This window comes from Hyposmocoma kahamanoa, unplaced genomic scaffold (genome assembly GCF_003589595.1).
Source record: "Hyposmocoma kahamanoa isolate Upper Pololo Valley unplaced genomic scaffold, ASM358959v1 78, whole genome shotgun sequence".
NCBI lineage: Eukaryota > Metazoa > Arthropoda > Insecta > Lepidoptera > Cosmopterigidae > Hyposmocoma > Hyposmocoma kahamanoa.
This window is the reverse complement of record NW_020653945.1, coordinates 23,281,446-23,302,872: the sequence shown is the minus strand read 5'-3', so window position 1 is coordinate 23,302,872 and position 21,427 is coordinate 23,281,446. Positions and strand designations below refer to the sequence as shown.

The 21,427-nt window shown below is 38.3% G+C and overlaps 1 protein-coding gene across 1 annotated transcript in view; it reads right to left on the bottom strand.

The window, feature by feature from the left end:
* LOC113232753 (diacylglycerol kinase eta) overlaps nt 1–21,427 on the bottom strand; it is a 64,454-nt gene that overhangs the window by 31,791 nt on the left and 11,236 nt on the right. The window contains exon 3 of the mRNA XM_026467530.1: nt 6,017–6,108. Within this exon, the coding sequence (XP_026323315.1) occupies nt 6,017–6,108 (92 nt within the window). The remainder of the gene's footprint in view (nt 1–6,016; nt 6,109–21,427) is intronic.

Below are 21,427 nucleotides of genomic sequence, written 5' to 3'. Positions count from 1 at the left end.
GGTTAGTAAGAGGATGTTTGGTGCTTACATGTCACTTCGACGTCTGGGGAATTTCTTTCTTTAAACTGTCCTATCCACTCTTCTTACTTTTGTTCTAACTCCTTCAAGGTTAGAAGCATCAAACTGTGGAATTCCCTGCCTGAATCGATCGGACGCGCTAAGTCTGTTGATTCTTTCAAAACTTTACTCAAAGCTCATTATCTTGTATGTAGGTATATAATTATATATATATATATATATATATATATTAATTTATTATTAATATTATTATTTCGTTATTTATTTAGTATTTTTATTATTACCATTTTCTTCTTCATTTGTATATGTGCAATATGTGTATTCTGTTGCGCCCTCAAATAATTTTATCTTACTGTTTTTCCTATAACCCGAAGGTTGCCTGGAAGAGATTGCTATTTAGCAATAAGACCGCCTGTTGTACCTGTAATTTTTACTTTTTGGTGTATTGTTATTATGTATTTGTCCGCGTGCAATAAAGAATATTTGTATTGTATTGTGTTGTATTGTATTGTGTTGTATTGTAAGATGTAAATTGAGGTGTTTTCCAGTATACACCAACTATAATCGCTTTTCTCAACTTTGAAGCTTTGTGAAATTGTGCTCGTGATTCTGCAAAGAAAGCACTCTTTATACGTACAATGGCACGTTTTCCTTTACCGTTTAAATTAAATTCTATCTTTATTACGATAAGTTACTTTAAAGTTCAAAGTGTACACTCCAGTACATATTCGTATGTATGAGAAGTGGAAGTTATAATAACTCGAGTGATTTCTAATAAATAAAGAATGATTTAGATTATAGGTTCCCTAACTGTTGACTCATCGCCCGCTTAGGCCAGATAAAAAAAATTTAAAGGGGGGGCTTGATCCTGTTCAGGGGGCACTACAGCATTTGAAAAAACAAACCTGAATTATCTATATAAACTACACTACATATATACATATCGTCACTGGAAAGGCAAAATTACTAACATCCAAAAGGTCCAAAATGGTGCTTTAGTAATTTCGCCTTTCCAGAGACGATATCCACATAAATACATATATATATGTAGTATAGTTTATATAGATAATTCATGCTTGTTTTTTTAAATGCTGTAGCACCCCCTGGACAGGATCAATGCCCCCCATAGCTTCCGAAGCCTCTATCCCCTACGACTATTCAGCATCCACTGCGGTGCGGTAGGGGCCACTTTCGGAAACTATGATTTAGATAACACTTTTCTTATTTTTTTATGATACCAAGTGGAGGGACGAATAAATCATGCGCCTGGTGGTAAGCGACACGACTGTCCATAGCAGTTGCAGTTCCACTCAGAGCTTTGAAACGCAAAGATCTGTGAGGCATTGCAACAGCGCCCTGAGGCATAAGTCGACAAGTCTCTTGTGCCTGTAATTTCACGCGCACCATTACCCTCCTTAACTGGAACGCAGTAATGCTATGCTGAAGGATATTCATAATTAATCCAATTGTACATAAGTTGGCATTAGCAAAAAAAGCAGTTTCACTGTTTCCGGCCACACATTAAGTATACATACATGTTGAAGGCACATTGTGCGACGACCTCGGTGGCCTAACGATTGGTTCTGTGGGCGCAGGATGAGGAAATTCCGGGTCCGATTCCCAGGAGAAACAATTTGGGAGATGATCTTTTCTAAATTGGTTCTGGTGTAGGTGTTCTGCGTAGTATCCGGGAGTGAATTCCGTTAGCCCGATGTTTTCTTTTATGATACCAAGTGGCGGGACGTATAAATCATGCGCCTGGTGGTAAGCGACACGTCTGTCCATAACAGTTGCAATGCCACTCAGAGCTTTAAATCGCAAAGATCTGAGGGGCACTGCCACTGCGCCTGTCACCCTGAGGCATAAGTTGAGAAGTCCCACGTGACTGTAATTTCACCAGCACCCTTATCCTTCAAAACCAAAACGTAGTATTGCTGATATTACTGCTTGGCGGCAGAAATAGGTAAGGTACTTCCCTGGACGAACTCTTTCACAAGGAGCTCTACTGCTATATATATATATATATAGTATACTTTCTTTATATAATACAGTGTGATTTCAATTCATTGATTTTCAACCCAATGCCTACCTGATTTTAATCACAAAAACAAACAACCTTTGCAAAGGGAACCCCTTTCAAATTGCGAAAACAAAAGCTGTGACATTTTGGTCGAGTAGATAAGAAGATAAGTTTATTGAATGTCAGACTGTTTCGCCACATTGTTATTATTATTTTTTTAAAGATTCGGTAACGTTCCGTGGCTTAGTTGGCATAGCACGGTTTGCTAGAAGACGCTGGTTTGAATCCAGACAGATCGAAGGATTTTTTTTAAGTGTTCGATCTTTATATTAACAATTATAACAAACTAGTTGCGTAATTTCACATAAAAAATAATTGAATATCAATTCAATAAAAATTAAATACAGTGAACAGCGACATCTCTAGCCGGGGCTGATAGCTGTAAAGATTTATGATAAAGCAGAAACAATTGAAAATAGAAAAATTGTAACAGCTTAATATCATAATTATTAATACAACTAATAAGAACATCTAATGCAACTATTTTTCCGGATTTTATCCGCGTATATTTGTTTTTTCAAACAAACCAACGTTTCGGGCCCTTTACAGGTCTCATGGTCACGGTTAACTGAGGTGGTATAGTCATCACCACCAGTTACGTCTAATATTAATGCAAATCACCCTATCTTTTCACTATAGTTACAAATGTTATAAACTATATACAACTATACTATATACTAGAAAAATAGTTTCATTTTCTGTAGAGCTTTAGTTGAAAAACAAAATTTTGTAGGTTCTCTGTAGTAGTTACAGAGAAATATCTCAATACAAAAATGATGTACAAAGTAAGATATGTTATTCTTAAATAATTCGTTTTAGGCTTATATTTTAGCTTGTTTTCAGGATTTTATATAATCAGACAAAGTACAGGATGTACTTTGTCTGATTATATAAAATCCTATTATAAAAAATATAAAAAATCATGTAACAAATTAACACACAATTTAGAAAACATCCTTCGGTGTATCGTATATTTTTGTAAGACTGTATTCAATAGTAAATACCTCAACCATTTCATCTAGTAAAAGATTTTTGCCGCTTCTTCTCCGGTAACTCGCCTTAACACCAGACGCACGACTCGTTCGTCCTGTCACTTTTTCCTGTCCTGTTCGTCGTGTCATAAAAAAATTCCTTTTCGTTGAGAATCTACCAGAATTCTCAAGTTCAGTCAGTGGATGTGTAAATGTGCCTATAACACTCCACGAACGTATTACGAAGGGAGTAACAGCCTCGTAAACGTTAAGACGAAGGCATTCCCAAAACGATTTGTCCCTTTACGTTTGCACTTTTCCATAAGATTGTGTAAATGTTTGTAGTGGAATTCGAATTGACTGGAAATTAGTGATGGGACCGCATTGCGTTTAATACAAATGCTAATTGGCGACCTTTTTGTTACCTAATCTGGTACTTTACAGGGTTATTTTTAAAATAGTAACAACCTCACAGGACTAACATCATAACCGCTCACGCGATGCGCTTCTCCTACCGCAAAATGTCGGCTATTTGGTTTCGCAAAATAGAAAAAGATTCAGTTTAAATACAAGTTTTTATAAATAAAAATTATTATTCTGCATTGCTAAATGAATACCCTCCGTACTACCAACAAAAAAGATCTCAAATAAAATGCAGTAATACACCGCCAATCCTGCACTTAAAAAGCACTAATGAAATTTTTGGTGTACTTGGATAAATATGATAATATTCCATTTGAGTGGTTCTAACGTTTACCATGAAATTACTCCTTAAAGTATAGTTTATAAACATTTATACTCAGGGTAAACTTGAAAAACGCTACTTACGGTATGTTTTCAATAAATAATCACCGAAATCACCAGCCCAAACAATAACACACACTATTGTCGTGACGTATTTTTGAAGTTGTTTATTTTTTAAATGACAGACCCAGGCATTAAAGACTTTATGGTTTGCTAGAGTAGTTACCGAAATAGCAATTAATATAAGTTATTTTACCTGTTATAACTTCGATATCCGATAAATCGGTATAAAATCATCACCGGCACCTCTAGGTGTGGTATGCGTCTACGGCTGCATGTATCGCGTGAGTGGATAAATAACTTTTGTTCCATGACTTTCACAAAACATAATAAACTAAAAAGTTCACGAAACCAGATTCATCCCCTAGTTTGCCACGATTAGAGGTGGAATATTTTCTTCAAATTTAAATGGGACCAAAACTGAGGTATCCACCCTTCTTCCAACAAAAAAGAATCATCAAAATCGTTTCATAAATACCGGAGTAAGCGCGCAAAAAAAAAAAAAACAGTCGAATTAAGAACCTCTTCCGTTTTGAAGTCCATTACGACCATGGCGCTGCACCTGCGCTTCTAAATATTGTATGAAAATTAGTAACGTCGCGGCTACAACGCTAGAGTTGTGTAACTGCAGCGCCTCTAATTAGAAGGCGCCCTAATATTTATTAAAACAAAACACACAATAGATGTTACGTTTTTGTACCCTTCGCCGACTTGCATGTCTGAAAGCACTGATGCCTGTTGATGAGGTGAAAAATGTGTGTCAGGATCGCAGCAAGTGGAAGGCTGACGGGAAGAGATTCGCGAAATATACCTATGTATAATATGTAAACTATACAGTTAAATATAAGATCCGGCGCCCACAGACGGGATGACTCGGCAGGGGATCCTTAACCATCCGTACATGCAAGCGCATACTGATGGCAATTACGACGCGGCATCTGTAAGCATGTCTAAGCGTCCTTAGTCATGCCGAAGCATTTCGTGTTCTTGTCTTGCCGTGCGTGCCTCCCCTCGCCCCGCATAGTCACACTATGCCTGCCGAAGCATCCCAAAGGCTGCCGAAACATCTCAAAGGCTGCCGGGCATCCCCAAGACTACCTAGGCATCCCGGAGGCTGCCGGCTCGGCATCACTAAGCACATTGGTGCTTTATTTTGCAGCTACGATCATTATAATTGAAATTGCAATCTTAAGGTATGTTACTATTCATCACCTCAAAATCCCTTTTTATTCTATCGATACACTGTCTATTTTGACCCAAAACTCTGCCACGCTGACCTCGTCAACAGTAGCCGCAATCTTCAAGCGTGCAGGTGTTAAGGCGTACAAAGTACTATGTAAGGTTAGAACCATCCGAAAATCCTCACCTGAACAATTTGTCCTTATTCCGACCAACCTGAGTCCGAAATCTAAAGACTTCCAGATCATCTATGGGAATTCGTGTCCAGGAGGATAACTATCAGAAGGCGGAACAAAGGTAGAAAGGTAGTACTTTTTAGTGTCAAATGTTACAAATATAAAGGGACAATAATAAGTTCGTCACTAAGATAAAAAAATTTGATTGCCTCCGTGGCCGAACGGTTACCATGCTGGACTGCCACGCACGAGGTCTCTGGTTCGATTCCCGGGCCTTAAGAAATATTTGTGAGCCTACATTTATTTCTCTCGTGAGTTTGGGTGTAATTTGTCGCAGTCTACCTATGTGTGTATCTACGGCACCAGCAATACAGGGTTTCCCTAGTGCGGTGCAGAGTGTGTAAAAAACAATGAATATAAACACAGGATGGGACGATTTGTCTTCACAATCTGTCGTTTCAGACTGATCGAAACGACGAATCGATAGTGTACGTTTGTGTTGTTAACGATTAATTGGAGCGCCAAGGGAGTAGCGACAGATAGTTTCGATCATCGTAACGATCGAAACGAGAAATCGTCTGTATATGGGGGCTTATACGTCCGCTCACAATCATACCTGACAAAAAGTGACAATGTGTACAATGACGGTGAACAAGGAGTGTGCACACTCGGCTAAAAGTGATGGGATTCTTAGCAGAAGGACAAAAGGGATTGCAACTGTTTCCCAATAATCAACAGTGTTAAACGAAATTGATTAAGCAAGCGAAATTTAAAATAAATCTAATTACCTGAGAACAGAGCCGCAAGTTTTGTCGCAAACGTCGCACTTGGCTGCAACAGGCAGGTTTCCCTCTAGCCACTGGTGAGGCATTGTGATATTCTGCAACAAAAATGTCATTCATTATTATTAGAACATTAAATTAAACTTGGAGCACAGATTACTTTATATTTACTATGTACTATGTACTACAAAATCGAAAATACCTACGGTATAATAGCCTACTAAATTTGACTAATGACACCAGGCGCTCACTACGAGAAAAAAGGAACCTAAGCAAGCGCTCAGAGAGGTGAAAATAACGTTGCCCGCCGTGTGAAGTCGTGGGGCGCCGAATGCAGTCGTGCAGCATTGGGCTCCAATGCTCATAAATGAAAGACTTGTATGAGCGCTTGTGACGACGTCGGTACATTCAGCGGTAGGCACTTACGGCGTAACCTTGAACGGGTGTCGGAGCCCTGCCTGGTGGTGGATGTCAGAAAAGTTCGACCTTGGCTCGACTCAACCAATTAAAGAAATTCTTAATAACACTTAAAAATTAAGGAAATCCTAGATGAAGTGTATTCCAAAAACTCAACAATGTCACCATCTAACTAATACTACAACTAGCGAGACTAATTTAAGGATTTGAAACACGACATTTCTACTGTAGGTAATTGAAGAGTTGGGTAGCCTGCAAACTGTCTTGGTTGCAGTATCAACCGTGTTATTGTAATGACATCGGATTTATCTAGTAGGTACACCAAATTTCAAATTGATCGGACAAATGGAAGTAAAATAAATATTTATTTATGACTGAGATCATTGCACTAACTAGGAAAAGAGCTGTAGACCCTTAAACAGCTGAGAAGATATCCATAGTATTAACCTTAGAACTAAGTCCAAACTCATGGTCCCACGATTTAGTTTAAGGTAAACGACTCTTTTATGGGGAACTGTATACGTTTTTACAATAACATTTCGGAGCATATTATATTAAGATTATCATTTCCTAAGTTTAAAACTTACATTAAAAGTATTTTAATTGAAAAGTCATATTACAAAATTGAAGAGTCTTAGATAAAGATGTAGGGGAGAGCGGGGCTGAACGTTCCGATTTTGAAATAACTTGAAGTTTCATACTAAAAATGAAGGGTTTGATTTTCAACATGTGGAAATATTGAATAAATGTTTATCGCTTTTTGTAATATTATAGTCATTTCTACAAATATCTCAATAGTTTTTTTACAGAGGCAATATTTTGACAAATTTCGGAGCGGAACATTCAGCCCGCTTTGAGGTGCGTTGCTCTTTGTATTAATATTTACAACAAACTAGTGGAGTAATTTCACAAAAATAATTCAATATCATGGTGGTCAAATATCGTGACAGTCAATAAAAACTTAAAAAATAGTAAAATAACATTTTTCTTTTAAAATGCTGTTTTGTCTATGGTTATTTTAAAAATAATAATCATTTTCCCGCACATTTTAGGAATAGGCGTGTAATTTGTAATTTCAGAACTCGTGAATAGTAAAGATGTATTGCATCACGATAATGCCAAACCACACACATCTTTACAGAGCCGTCAAAAGCCATTGTTGGGGTGTGTTATCTCATTCATCGTATATTCCGGGCGAAGTAGCGTAGCCCCTTGAGATTTTCACTTATTTCGGTCTTTACAAACCTCGTTGAACGGACACACTGACAACGAAGAGATAGGATGTTTTATGAAAGGGAAATTCTAAAATTACCCGAAAAATGGCAAAAGATCGTAGATTAATATGGCCGACACATAATTTATTAAAGTTCAATTTTTTTGTTTCAATTTCATGTTTTTCATTTATACTTTGAAATTAAAGAAAGATTTTAAATACCTCATTCTGTTTCTTATTTGGTGATAGGCGATAATACTTGCGACATTCTTAGTATTGAACTAATAAATAATTATGTAGTAAATCTTAAATCATTCATTAATCTAAAATTTGTTCCCAATGTATTTTTTAAATTTTGTGTTACATATCAAGGCATAAGTGGCGTTCGTAAAACGCGCGTTGCATCGTTGCACTTGCGGTTTACAGGCGATTGCAAACGCGCGACTGCATCAATATAAACGCGAGATTGCATCGATGAAATCTCATGAATCCTAAGGGTCGTATTCTAGAACTCTATTCAATGCTCAAGTCAGGATTTGAGTATGGTTTAAAGCACTCGAAATCATACTCAAGTCACTGCCATTAGGGTCGTATTTCCAGTGCTTGTGTTTCCAGTGCAATCCTGACTTGAGCTTTGAGTAGAGTTCTAAAATACGACCCTAGGTGTAGCGATGCAATCGTGTGTTTGTATCGATGCAGTCGTGCGCTTGCATCGCGTTTGCATGCTTAAAATCGCGCGTGTTTGTAAAGGTAACGATTAGCGATTGCATCGCGTTTGCAACGTTGATAAAAGCGGCTTGTGTAACCGCTCTTAGGCTTTATTTGCATAGCCGCGGAACGCTATGGAAGCCGGTTTTTAGCCAAAAAATTGGTCGCGCATCTTCCGGAGAGTTATCGAGAATTCCCGTATATCGTATCTAGTTTATTTGTTACACAATTACATAAACAAAGAACATAAAGTTCATTTTGCTATGTATAATTTTGTTACTTTCGTTCCATTCCATTCCGTGGGAATGTAAATTGATCCTTCGTCCATTTAGTCTCCAATAACACATAATCTCAGTATAGAGTACTAAAAAAACCGACCTCAAAAGTACGTGGAATTACATCTATTTGCTAAGTTTTATTGACATATCCTTAAAGTCGCCACTACACAGGAGTTGACACTGGAGATAATCAAAATTGGTTCTCACTACTCAAAGAACATCGAGAGAAAAACGCCTTGAATTGGAGAAATAGCAAAATAAACCATTAAAATAATTGCTCCTTAAGAAAATTTAGGCGCTATTCATTGACTTATGGCGCTATTTATAAATATGAATCTTCGAGTGTGAACAGCCACCCTTAGACGTGGATGATTTTCAAATGAAATGGAACCACTATGGAAGTACCCCCTTTCCAAAAAAAAAAAGAATCATGGAAATCGGTTCACAAATATCGGAGTTATAGCGTAACATACAAACAAAAAAAAAAACAAAAGACATACAGTCGAATTGAGAACCTCCTCGTTTTTTGAAGTCGGTTAAAAAGCATGAGAATGGAAACTGTTGGTTTCTCCCATTACAGTCCTTATCTTAAAAATTTCATAAGGTCGACGATGTGCTTCGGTAGTTGTCCACATCGTTTACTTCTCCGTCAGTTGTCGGTTCTCCGATATACAAGACTTGTCACTTTCCACTTAAATGTGTAGCCTTTCCCCATCCATCATTGTCAAACTTGCTCAGAAACAACTCGCTCGCTCATTGAGCGCTCGCCAACGAATATTCTCGATGGAAACGTGCCTTTATTTACATTCTTGTCTCAACTTGAGTTCAAAGCCTTGTTAATATATCTATAGTTTAAGTAACTCTAAGAATGCCACAGTTCTTTCGTGATATATACCAGAAAGCCGAAAGCATCGAAGAGAAGGCACCTTTCCGTTTCATTATTTGTTAAGCAATGTTAAGAATGTCATTATTCTCTCGTGATAAATACCGGAGTGCTCAAAAAGCGTCGAAGAGAAGTCACCTTTCCGTTTTATTATTTGCGAATATACAATATTTATTCTCTCAGGGTGACGGGCGCAGTGGCAGTGCCTAAAAACTTCTTTACGATTTAAAGCTCTGAGTGGCGCTGCACCTGTTATGGATAGGCGTGTAGCTTACCATCAGGCGCATAACTTGTTCGTCCCGTCACTTGATATTGTAAAACAAAATCCAGTTGGATCGAAGGGGTTTTTTGTATTTGTTCGATTATTGTATCAATAATAATTACATGTATATAATATATACATGTAATTATTATTGATAATGTATATATTTTTACGTTACCAGGTGACGGGAAAAAAAGTCGTGCGCCTGGTGATAAGCGACACGCCTGTCCATAGCAGTTGCAGAGCTAGAAATCGCAAGGATAAAGGGGCACTGTGACTGCATCCGTCGCCCTGAGACATAAGTTGACAAGTTCCACGTGCCTGTAATTTCTATACTATCAGTGACAGAAGTACGAAATTTACTCTGGGACAACACCCAAAACACTCAGATCAGAATTTAAAAAGTCTATTCCCGGAACTGATCGAAGCCGGGACCTCGCCCTTCCAATACCCATAGAACAAACTGTGGGCCACAAGATCGATTTTATTACGTTACGAATTGCTGTCACATTTTTATCAATTGGCCGAAGGACATTTAGCAACCGGCCGCTTATGGCCTCGGCCATCGGATGAAAAGGGCGCGATGAAAGGTCTTAACCCGTATAATAAATTAAATAAAGGTTCAGAGCCTTAACGTGGATACAGCTCTCAGGCAATTGAGACTGCTTCGAGTCCAGTCGGGTCGATGGAATTTTTCAATAATATTTTTCAACAAACTAGTGGAATAATTTCACGAAAAACTAGATGTATATACAATGGTAGATGTAGTAGTATGTGTATTTAGTAGCAGTAGAGCTCCTTCTGAAAATTCGTTCAGGGAAGTACGTAAGTTTTGAAGGACAAAGGTGCTGGTGAAGGCACGTGGAATTTGTCAACATGTGTCTCAAGATGAGGGGCGTAGTGGCAGTGCCCCTAAGATCCTTGCGATTTAAATTACTATCAGAAGAAAATTACTATCGTCAAAACTCACACATTCGTAATTTGAAACACTATGAAATCTTGATAACGATTGGTCGTAGTTTCTAATTTAAAAATATAACAAATTCTGGTTACTGGGTACTGTTAATATTATTTAAAATTTTACCTTGTTGGCATATCGTTGAAAGTTCAATACCATCAATACTTATTATTGCAAGTTACGACGTTTTTATTTGTTTGTATCAAAGTGTTGCCATCTAGCGCTTAATAGCTGAACGACGACGAATTCAAGATGCTTACTAGCTCTCCAGAAAAGAAGCGAACATATTGCAGCGGTACACGGTTTAATTTCGTTTCTTGTAACAAAAAAATGATTACGATAAACAGAAAATTGAAAATTTATTTTAATTAAATAAAATAAGACTTAATGATGATACGCAACACTGTCATTGATAATATAACAAGTGCGACTTTTTTTGCACTCCAAAGTAGTGAAACAAGGCATTTTTCTACGATTTTCGTGGTTTTGCGCGAGATAATTGACACAATCTTAACGTACAAAGCGAAAATGGCGAACTGAGTTCAAATTTGCGGAACTTCGCCAACTGTTGGCTCACGTGTCATGCAAACAATGTACTGTATTTATTTTTCTGTGGTTGCATAACACTGGTCGTCCCAACACGCCTTTCATTATGTATGCGAATGTGTGCGTCTGTAAACGGCGCGCAGCGGTCGCGCACACATACAAGCTGCGCTGTTACTTTGTACGGAGTTACCATACTTCTCTCATTAGGTCATCTCCTTAGGTCGAGCGGCGGGGCCATTCGTTTTATTTCATAATTTATTTTTTACAAACGAAATTAAGGCCATTTCATAAATGTATATCGTATAGTGATACAATATACATAGTGATCGAAACATGTATACGTGTTCTATTTAGTTCAGTTGATATAAAAAAAGTAATTGGTATATCTAAAGTACCTATTGAATACCTCGGTGTTCTTGTAAAATTTCGATTTTTGTATCATGAACATTTTTAGGAACCGTGTTTTCACACCATATAGTAATCAGTGTATATTCACAATTTTACTATATATTTCTTCCAAAGTGAATGATTCAATGGTTTCACTGTTATGCGTAATCAACCAAAGCCATTTGAGGTAGTATAGAGTCTTAAATAATTGCTTTTCAAGCATTACTCGGGGACGTATATATTACCAGTCAAAATTATTCATAGCTCCAGGAAGAAGCATCACGTTTGTGTCGAATTACGCCCAGTGGCTGAACTTGGCAGCTCTTTCGAGCATTTACTTAAATATTTAACCCACTCCTTTTTGAGCGTCGGCTCAAATATTCGTGAACATCCCGTTGTACCTTTTCAACATTTCTCCAGCAAATAGTGTTGGGATCTAAACCAAAGTACACTGGTTATAACAGCTGTTACTATTGCAGATCTATTAATGTTCATACATAGAAAGTGTAGCTAAGGAAGTCAACACACTTCTCGACATGTTATCGCATTCAGCCGGTTAACTAGCTGACAGCTTTATGTTTATGTAATAAGAGCGACGGAGACGTGCGATTTGCATTATTTTTCGTTGTAAGTGTGGTGACTCTAATAATAATAATAATAATGATAACGGCAACGGAAACTGATAATAATAATATTAATGATAATAATAATAATAATAATTACTGCGTAGTTATAGTTTTTCGTAACAATTAAGCGATTCTAAGAAAACTTGCGTCTTAGGTGTCAGTGATTCATCGTAAATACAATAATCTACCTAAGTACCTGATTACAAAGAGCGATAAATATGTAACCTTAAAATTTTGTAATATTAAAAACATGAACTACCTACCTTATTCTTATGCCTCATTCATAAATAATAGCACATGCGTCGGCGTAAGTTCTCCTATAATTCAGCGTGTTTTTGCGAAAACTTTCTATCATAGAACGCCCTTCTGGCGGAAGTATCTAATAATCCTGACCAAGGTGCATGCTTAACTGCCATCTTAATTTTTTATACTGGTTAACCCTCTCAATCAAGTGTGACACAATCAAGGCCATCAGTGATCAAATGTCCTTCAGAAAAAAAAAAAACATTCGCTGTGTTTGCACTACCTCAAAGCAGAACTCCATCACCCGCTCAAGGTTATGCGATAAGTGCCTACCGTTGAGTGTACTGACGTCGGTACAAGCGCTTATACAAGTCTTTCATTTATGAGCATTCGGCTCCGCACGACTGCACAAGCCGGGCTACGTTATTTTCACCTCTCTGAGCGCGTGCTAAGGTCACCTTTTCCTCGTAGTGAGTGCCAGGTGTCATTAGTCAGATATTAATGCGTAGGTACTTTCGATTTTGTATGAGAGTGATGTATCTGTGACGTAGTAACTATTTAGTAATCTGTGCCCAAGGGGTGAACCTGCTACAATGCCCGTGCTTTCCTAAGAGAGCGGTATGTGATTATATTCGTAGATTATAAACATTTACGACATTATGGTTGTTGCCTCGAATTTACGCTGTTACATTACTGATTATATAATAATATAATAGTAAGGCGTTTTAATTTAATATTTTTTTAAATTATAGCTTAGAATAGGGTGACTTGCACTAATATTAGACAAAACTGGTTAATGACTGTACCATCTCAGCAAGTCGTGACCGTGACCACGAGACGTGTAAAAAGAGAACGAAAACGTTGGTCTGTTTGTAACAAACAAAATTAAATATATGCGATTTAGATGCGAAAAATTGTTTCATACATCGGCCATTCTCGGATTAATGTTCACTACCTAATGTCCGTGGCAATTTGTACTATTTATATATCAAGTATATTATCGTGTAGTTATTAAATACAATAATACAATACAATACTCGAACATTAAATAATATGCACGATAAAAAAACGAATACTTAAATAATAAAAATTGCCACGAAAATTAGGTAGTGAACACTAGTCCGAGAATGGCCGACATAGCGATCTCTTCGGAATTCCGAAATTTTTTAATTTTAACTTTAAATTTACAAAAAGGAGTTAAAAGTTTTGTTTATTATTTTTCAGAGCTCTTCAAATAAGCTCAGTAATATAAGAAGAGTGTTTTATAGGTGTATACGATTTGAATAAGGATTGAGCCCTCTATGGAAAAATGAAGGATGCAATATTTTTGTATTTAAAAAGGAGGTTCTTTTTTTTGTAATACTAAGTGACGGGACGAACAAGTCGTGCGTCTGACGGTAGGCGACACGCCTGTGCCTAACAGTTGCAGTGCCACTCAGAACATTAAATCGCAAAGATCTTAGGGGCCCTGACACTGCGGCAGACACCCTGAGACATGAGTTGACAAGTACCACGTGCCCATAATTTCACCAGCACCTTTAGGGTGCGTTTATTTGACACGAATATCATCGCGCTCACGCCACGCGCCGCACCGCTGTCCGTCGAATACTTTCGCGTCGTGTAACTGGACGTTTACCCTTCCGAGCCGGAACGCAGTAACGCTTACGTTACTGCTTGGCGGCAGAAATAGGTAAGGTGGCAGTACTTCCCTGGACAAACTCTATCACAAGGAGCTTTTGAATCCAGCCCGATCGAAGGAATTTTTCCCTGGACGAACTCTTTTTTTACAAGGAGCGCTTCTGTTACTAACAGAATCAAATCAAAGCTAAGAAAATCATTAAGTACTTTAATTCTGTTTGTTCTTGACCTCGAAAATAACAAGCGGTATTAATGTAACGTCTTCTACACAGGCTTATCTTTTTCAATCATTGACCACATTTCTTGCCACTGCTATCTTTTGCACTCTATAATTAGATCTGTCATAACTAATTAGCGAATGGCTTAATTGTTAACGACTTGTCTGCCAGTTGTACTTAAAATTTAAATAAACTCAATGTCACTTACAATAAAGTCAAAACGATGAACCGTAAAAACCTCATGTGATGTTGACTATAACCCTTTGTAGGTTCCGAAATAACAACAATAATTTTAATAATAAGTCATATAATTAAACTAAATCAAAATAATTCACACAATAAAAAGCTTAACAACTACGGAACAATCAAAGGCGACTACTATAAGACAAAATACGACACGCTGACCGAAATAGACAGTCAATATGGTAATTTCAGCTCATGCCAAACTCAACCGAAAATGCATGCGCAATACGATAGAATTTACAAAAACCAAGTGGTGGTTTTTGGTTTCCCAGAATCAACATTTATCGATATATTGTAAATTCTAACTTATAGTTATGTATTTTGTGTTCACATTCTCATGCGCTGACACGCCTAATTCAGTCCTCGGATTTCTGAAGCTGAAATTGCTAACTATTAAAATATACACACTTCATTACATGATCATTATGTATCACTTCAAAATACTTTTTATCATAGGAAATTAAAGTACATTATTTTTCGGGTCTAAGGTGTTCCTTGATTGTGTAACAATCGCGAAAACCTAAGAATATGATAACTATTTATTACTTTACATATTAATAGGTGGTGTTAAATTGTGTCTTAACCATCGATTGGCTACACCGCCAAACGAAAAAGCTGGTCCAATCCTGGCCACGCGAGACAAATACGTCTTCACATATTGCTGGCTCATAAATTGAACCCTTTGCGGCGTAGAGGCCGTAGGTCTATTATACTTATCCATCCCATATAGAAATATCGGCGTATTAAACAGTTGTGCAAATATAGGACAAAACAATTGACTCATTGTAACAGCAGTATCAGGCTTGACTTTTAATTTGTCCTCCAAATTCAACGCCAAGGGCTTCACTAAAGTAAACGATGCGGCACAAGTTATAAAGTCTCTAATTGCGTAACAAGCTAACGATATCAAAGGTATGGGTTTTGGAGCAACAACGCCGTACATTCTCGAGAATGCTCTGTCTTTCAAAACACTCATTGTTATATTGGTAGAGCTTGTTACTATTAGAACTGTTGAGGAGACGTCCATATTGTGGGTTCTTGCATATCTGTCTGTGCAATTCGATGACACATAAGTTGCACCGTAGACAGCAAAGATCCAGAGCACGGAAGGGCTTCGAATGAAGCTGATAGGTGATTTGAAGGCAAAACCAAACGATTGTTTAAAGGATTCTGTTATTGAGGCTCGGCCACTTGCGTTAGAGAATATTGCCTTGTCTACGATGGAAACTAATGGGGCAACTAATGCACCTGACATTAAACCGCAGAGAGCCTCTCGTTCCATATTTAGTCTAATAATAATGCTTCTCTTCTCTCTATTATCAGCTCGGAATTGGGACGCGCGAATTGCGTCGTCAATAACGTTGCATAGGTCATGGAGCGTGCCAACTGCATACTAGATGACCGTCTCTTTGAACTCACGATTGCATGATACTTTCACGACTTTATTTATATATTGTACCACAAAAATCGTACACAATATTTCACACTGTGAAAATAAGTCCCATGGATATGTAACACAAATTTAATTTTTTCACACTGACATTTGTCATGTTTATATAACATTTATTTGACATATTAAGACAAAGATTAAAAAGCAAGAAACTTATTACGTACAGCAATATGTATTCTGTGCGTTATTTCATGAAATACAAAGTTTCGAAGCTATCAAAGTTGACGTTTCCATAGTCTAAGGTCGTGGGTAAGCTACATTCATATTTTATACTAATGTATTATTTGACATTGTAATTTTCTCGGTTATCATTGGGCTATTGCAATTAAAATTTTATCTTAAAAGTTTCTAAATAAGGTTATATTAGGTCATAGTCCGCCACTATAGCCCAGTAGCGGTTGGGGATTTCGCACGTATTCCAAGAGAGATTGACATTTTCATTATTAAAAATCTTAAGACGTTTGATTATACAATTTCGTAGTCCAGCGAGTGGGAGAACAGTTGCTCCAATTAACAAATTGGAGAGATCGAACTAGAGTTCGACTCCCTGTAACGACTGTAGTACCTATGACTTTAAGTTCGAAGTCAAGTATATCTGTGACTGTTCAGTAGCAATACCAAAAAGTACTCTGAGTGTTACTGCGTTCCGGTTTTGAAGGGTAAGGGCGCTGGTGAAATTACAGGCACAAGGGTCTTGTGCCAGGTTGTCAACTTGGCATAGATATGAGCGCCGTTAGTAGACCAACTGGCGGCGGCGCGCCGACGAAAAAGTGTCTGCGGCGGCAGCTTTTTAGCGGATCGAGCACGACCATGAAACGAATTTAGATACAAATGTATTTTCAAAGGAAAAAATAAAGTAATGTATTTCTATAGTAATCAAATTTTTATCAGTTCGATCGGGCGCTCCGATAGTACGCACGCGCACGCTTCCATATTGTGTATGCGTAGTGAAAATGGCGACTGGGTAATATCGGAGCGCCTGACCGAACTGAATTCAATGGCGCGCCGATTGCATTTGGCGCGGCGCGCCGATCCGGCGCTCATATCTACCCTGGCAGCGCAGTGGCAGTGCCCTTCAGATCTTTCCGGTTTAAAGCTCTGAGTGGCACCGCAACTGTTATGAACAGGCGTGTAGCTTACCACCAGACACATGACTTAATTGTTCAGTCACTTGATGTTATAAAAAAAACTATCACCAAAGGTGAAAGATAACAATATCATGAAACCTGTTCTTCCAAGAAGGTTCACAATTCTTGCACAACATGTGAAATTAATGGAGGTCATAGCAGAAACCTTCTTCTTAGAGGAGATCTATGCAAATAGAAAAAAAATACCCTTAGGGCACACGAGAAGGACACTATAACCCGTGCGCGCACAGGAACCTTACAAGTTCAGGTTCTGACCCCAGATCAGTCAGTGTACAAGGTTCTCACAGACCTCTGTTACTTGATTTCATCCGGTTCTTCGAGAAACTAGTGCCTCGGGTGAGCCGCCCCGGGAGCACGTACAGTACCCTCCCTATTTTTCAGATAGGCACCGGAGCTGTAGACACGCTCACTTCCCGTTGCGCATTGCACAACTAGCAGTTGCCACCTCTATCGACTCTGAGTCCGCGGAGGTGGCGGAGCTGTAAGGCACGCTCACTTCCCGACGCCGAAAAACGACTTCTCTCCAGTTCCCAATAACCTAAGCGGCTAGAGGGACCGGAGAATATCTAGCTTATCCTCTACTAGCTCTCCGGCCTAGTGCCGGAGATGCCAGTCGCAGTGTCCTACAAAATATTCGGATATAGCTTCCAATTTAAAGGGCAACTCACGTGTCCCGCGCGTTTCCTCTCATACAGGCCTTCAACTAGACCGCTACTAAGACGCGCTAGCTGCTCTCGAGACAGACGCCCCGGACACATGCAAAACCGGGACAGACAAACATGTCTCTGCAGCTAACCACAAACCCCAGCGAGTCCATACCCAAGTCCGGGTCCGCCAGAAATGCCTGCAATGGCATATCACTGGCGGAGGGCTTGGCCCGGACGCCCGTTGTACCCTGGTCTTGCCGTCGACCCCCTTAGTCTCTCCGGAAAACTTTATCTCTTTTGAGTCGGTATATAGGGGCATCTCGGGTCGGTAGATAGGGACAGTTGCTTCAGCTGTACTAAGCACAAGTCCGGTCGTGCATGGAGTACTGTTGCCACCCTTAGGGTGGCTCTGTTACATTCCAACTGGCCACCTTTGATTCAATTGACAACCGTGCTAAGAAGCTTGTAGGTGGCTCGGAATTAGTGGAGGCAAATCTGCAGAACCTTGAACACCGCCGTAAAGTTGCCAGCTTATCGGTATTTTACAGGATATATCATAGAGAGTGTGCGATGGAATTACACGATTTAATTCCGCTTTCCCCTTTACATCACCGGGGGACTAGGCGTAGGCTTGGCTTCCACCCCTATGTTGTGGATAGTCCAAAGATTCGCACGAAGCGTTAAGCTTCCACATTTATATGGCGAACGGCTATGGAGTGGAATTCCCTGCCTGCAGACTTGTTCTCTGAAAATTATAACTTGGGCCTTTTTATGGCAAAAGTGAATAAGCATTCGTCCATCGTCGACCTCATAGTCACTTTCCATCAGGTGAGATGGAGGTCAAATGTGAACTTACATTTTATAAAACAAAAAATTTTATCTTAGAAAAGTCATTTTCTGGCGTCGTCGCCATTTTCACATACACAATACGGAAGCGTGCGCGTGCGTACGATCGGAGCGCCTGATCGAACTGCAGGCCTACTATGAGCTTTTAGAGCAATCCTATTTAAGCCTGTAAGTTGGATTGCCTGTCAAATTACCATTGAGCGATTTTTGAAAATTTTAGTTCGAGTTCCCAATCTTTAAAGTATTGTTGATAAATATTGGCATGAATGTTGTTGCAATTTTTAAATGGAATTTTAATTATTTTAATAATTTTATTGACCGAAAATCGCAAAATAACTTTTAAATTGTGCTAAATTTGACTTCAATGAAATCAATGAAAATGTGCGAATACACGTTACGTTCGAATTATGTTATCAAATTACAAAGTCACCTAATTAATTTCAGTGATAATGACTAGACATGATATTTAATTTTGTCGTACGGCTTGTAAAGTATGATTGAAAAGTTGCCGATATTGCAAAACAACGTAATAAGTATAATCAATAATAAAATTAATTAAAAAAATATATTCTCATTTTGAACACAATCGGTTAATAGTGCTTGAACGCTCCCAGGATTGTACATCTGTCTATTTCTTTCATATGATTTAGTATGTAGTTCCATCTCGCTCTTGTTAGATGTCAACTAGCCAGCCAGAGACAATAATTAACGTTTAAAAAGTAAAACTCATCATCCAGCTATGCCATTCCCGTTCAACTTTGTGTAGGTCATGATACGGATTTAAGCAATTCAGTTGTACCGCCGCCGGCACGCCCGGTACGGCGCTCATACATGGAGTAGGGATAATAAATTGTTTTTTAATAGTGGTACTCGTAAATGCGAGATTATGTCCTTTTTGCGCTCCCCGTTGCCCCTTCAATATAACTATCTAATTGACGGTCAGATGATGGTTCGCGTTAACGAGGTCCATGATCTCGGAGTTACTTTTCACACCATTCTAACTTTTCGGACTCATATTAGGAATGTGACAAAATGTGCGTACCAGAGGCTAGGGTTTATGATGTTTAACGCTGGGCCACTTATTGCCGCAGCAACGCGCACGTTATGCACGGCACTGTTTCGCAACATCCTCGAGACGAATGCAGTGGTCTGGTCTCCTCACGAGAATAAATATATTCTTATGTTGGAGCAAGTAAAGAAAAACTTTTTAAGATGCCTATACAAAAAGAATCAAGGTTATTACCCGTACATGTACCCAACACGCTTCTTTAGTTTCAACACGTTTCGTTATTAGAATTACGTAGAAATTTGTCTTTACTCTTTTTTGTCTTAAATGTTACAAGGAATAATATGGACAGTTTGTACCTCGTGGAAATTATCCCTAAATTCAAAGTACCAAATGACTACTGTACCAGGCGGCGTGATGTGCCCTTGTTAGCAACTGTGCTTACACGCACTGACCAGTACCGTCACTCGCCCCTTCCCCGTGCGACTACACTCCTCATCTCCGTACTCGCAGCATCACCGCAGTGTGATCTGTTTGTGACTGGGATAGCGAGACTAATGATTGAATGGAAGAGAATGCTAGAGAAAAAACAGGATGGATTCTAGTGATATTAATAATTTAAATTTACATTAGTAACAATATGTCACGTTTTAAATTTTTATTTTTAATTATGGCTGATTTTGTTTTTATTTTGTTGCTGTTTTTAAATTGATGTAATGCCATGGTAAATACTGTTATGTTACATTTTTTTGTTATTGAATAAATCAATCAAGTTAGGACAATTTGCTAAAAGCATATATTGTCAATTTTCCAGGCGCATATATTAGTAGTCTGTAGTAGTTTGCTGAACGTCTGATGACGTCATTCACGTGATTTTACAGTGCATGAAAGTTTCATAAGTTTTCATGTATTTTACTTTGCTCATAGCCAGCAACAAGTTTTCCATGGCTAATATTACCTCTTGTTTTTAATTACTACACTACACTATAACTATTTTTTCCACGAAATTATAAAAAAAGACGAAAAAGCAAAAAATAATACCAAAGTACTTCAATTTATTACGCCTTTTATTTTTTTTAAAGTGAGCAGTGCAGATAGGTATTTTTAATTCTCGCCATCACGAACACTCGGCTGTAAGAATTTTTCTTTTGCCTGTTTACGTAGTTTAATTGTTAGTAGTACTAAATAGATTTCAAATTTTACAAAAGTGGACAGTAATGAATTTTCATAATTACTTTGCAGGCCTTGGCCGGGAGTTGCACGGTCCATAAATGTCGAACTTTCCGTGTTCGCTTTTTGAAAGTAATACAAATATTTCCGAGCATGTTTGAGAACTCTAAGTTTAAGAAACGAAGATATTAAAATCATTTATTTCCACACACATTAAATGCGTAATACAAGAATATAAAGATCATTTTCACTGAGCAGCACAAGTCGCTCATGATTGTTTTAGCAGCAGTTGAGCTCCTTGTGAATGAGTTCGTCCAGGAAAGTACTGCCACCTTACCTATTCATGCCGCCACCCTTCAAAACCGGAATGCAGTACCTAACCACATTACTTGCTTGGCGGCAGAAATAGTTAAGATGGCAGTACTTCTCTGGACAAACTCTTTCACAAGAACCTCTACTGCTACTAATTAGATAGTAGAAAATCCAGTTTTTTCTTATATTATCAAGTGACGGAACGAGCAAGTCGTGTC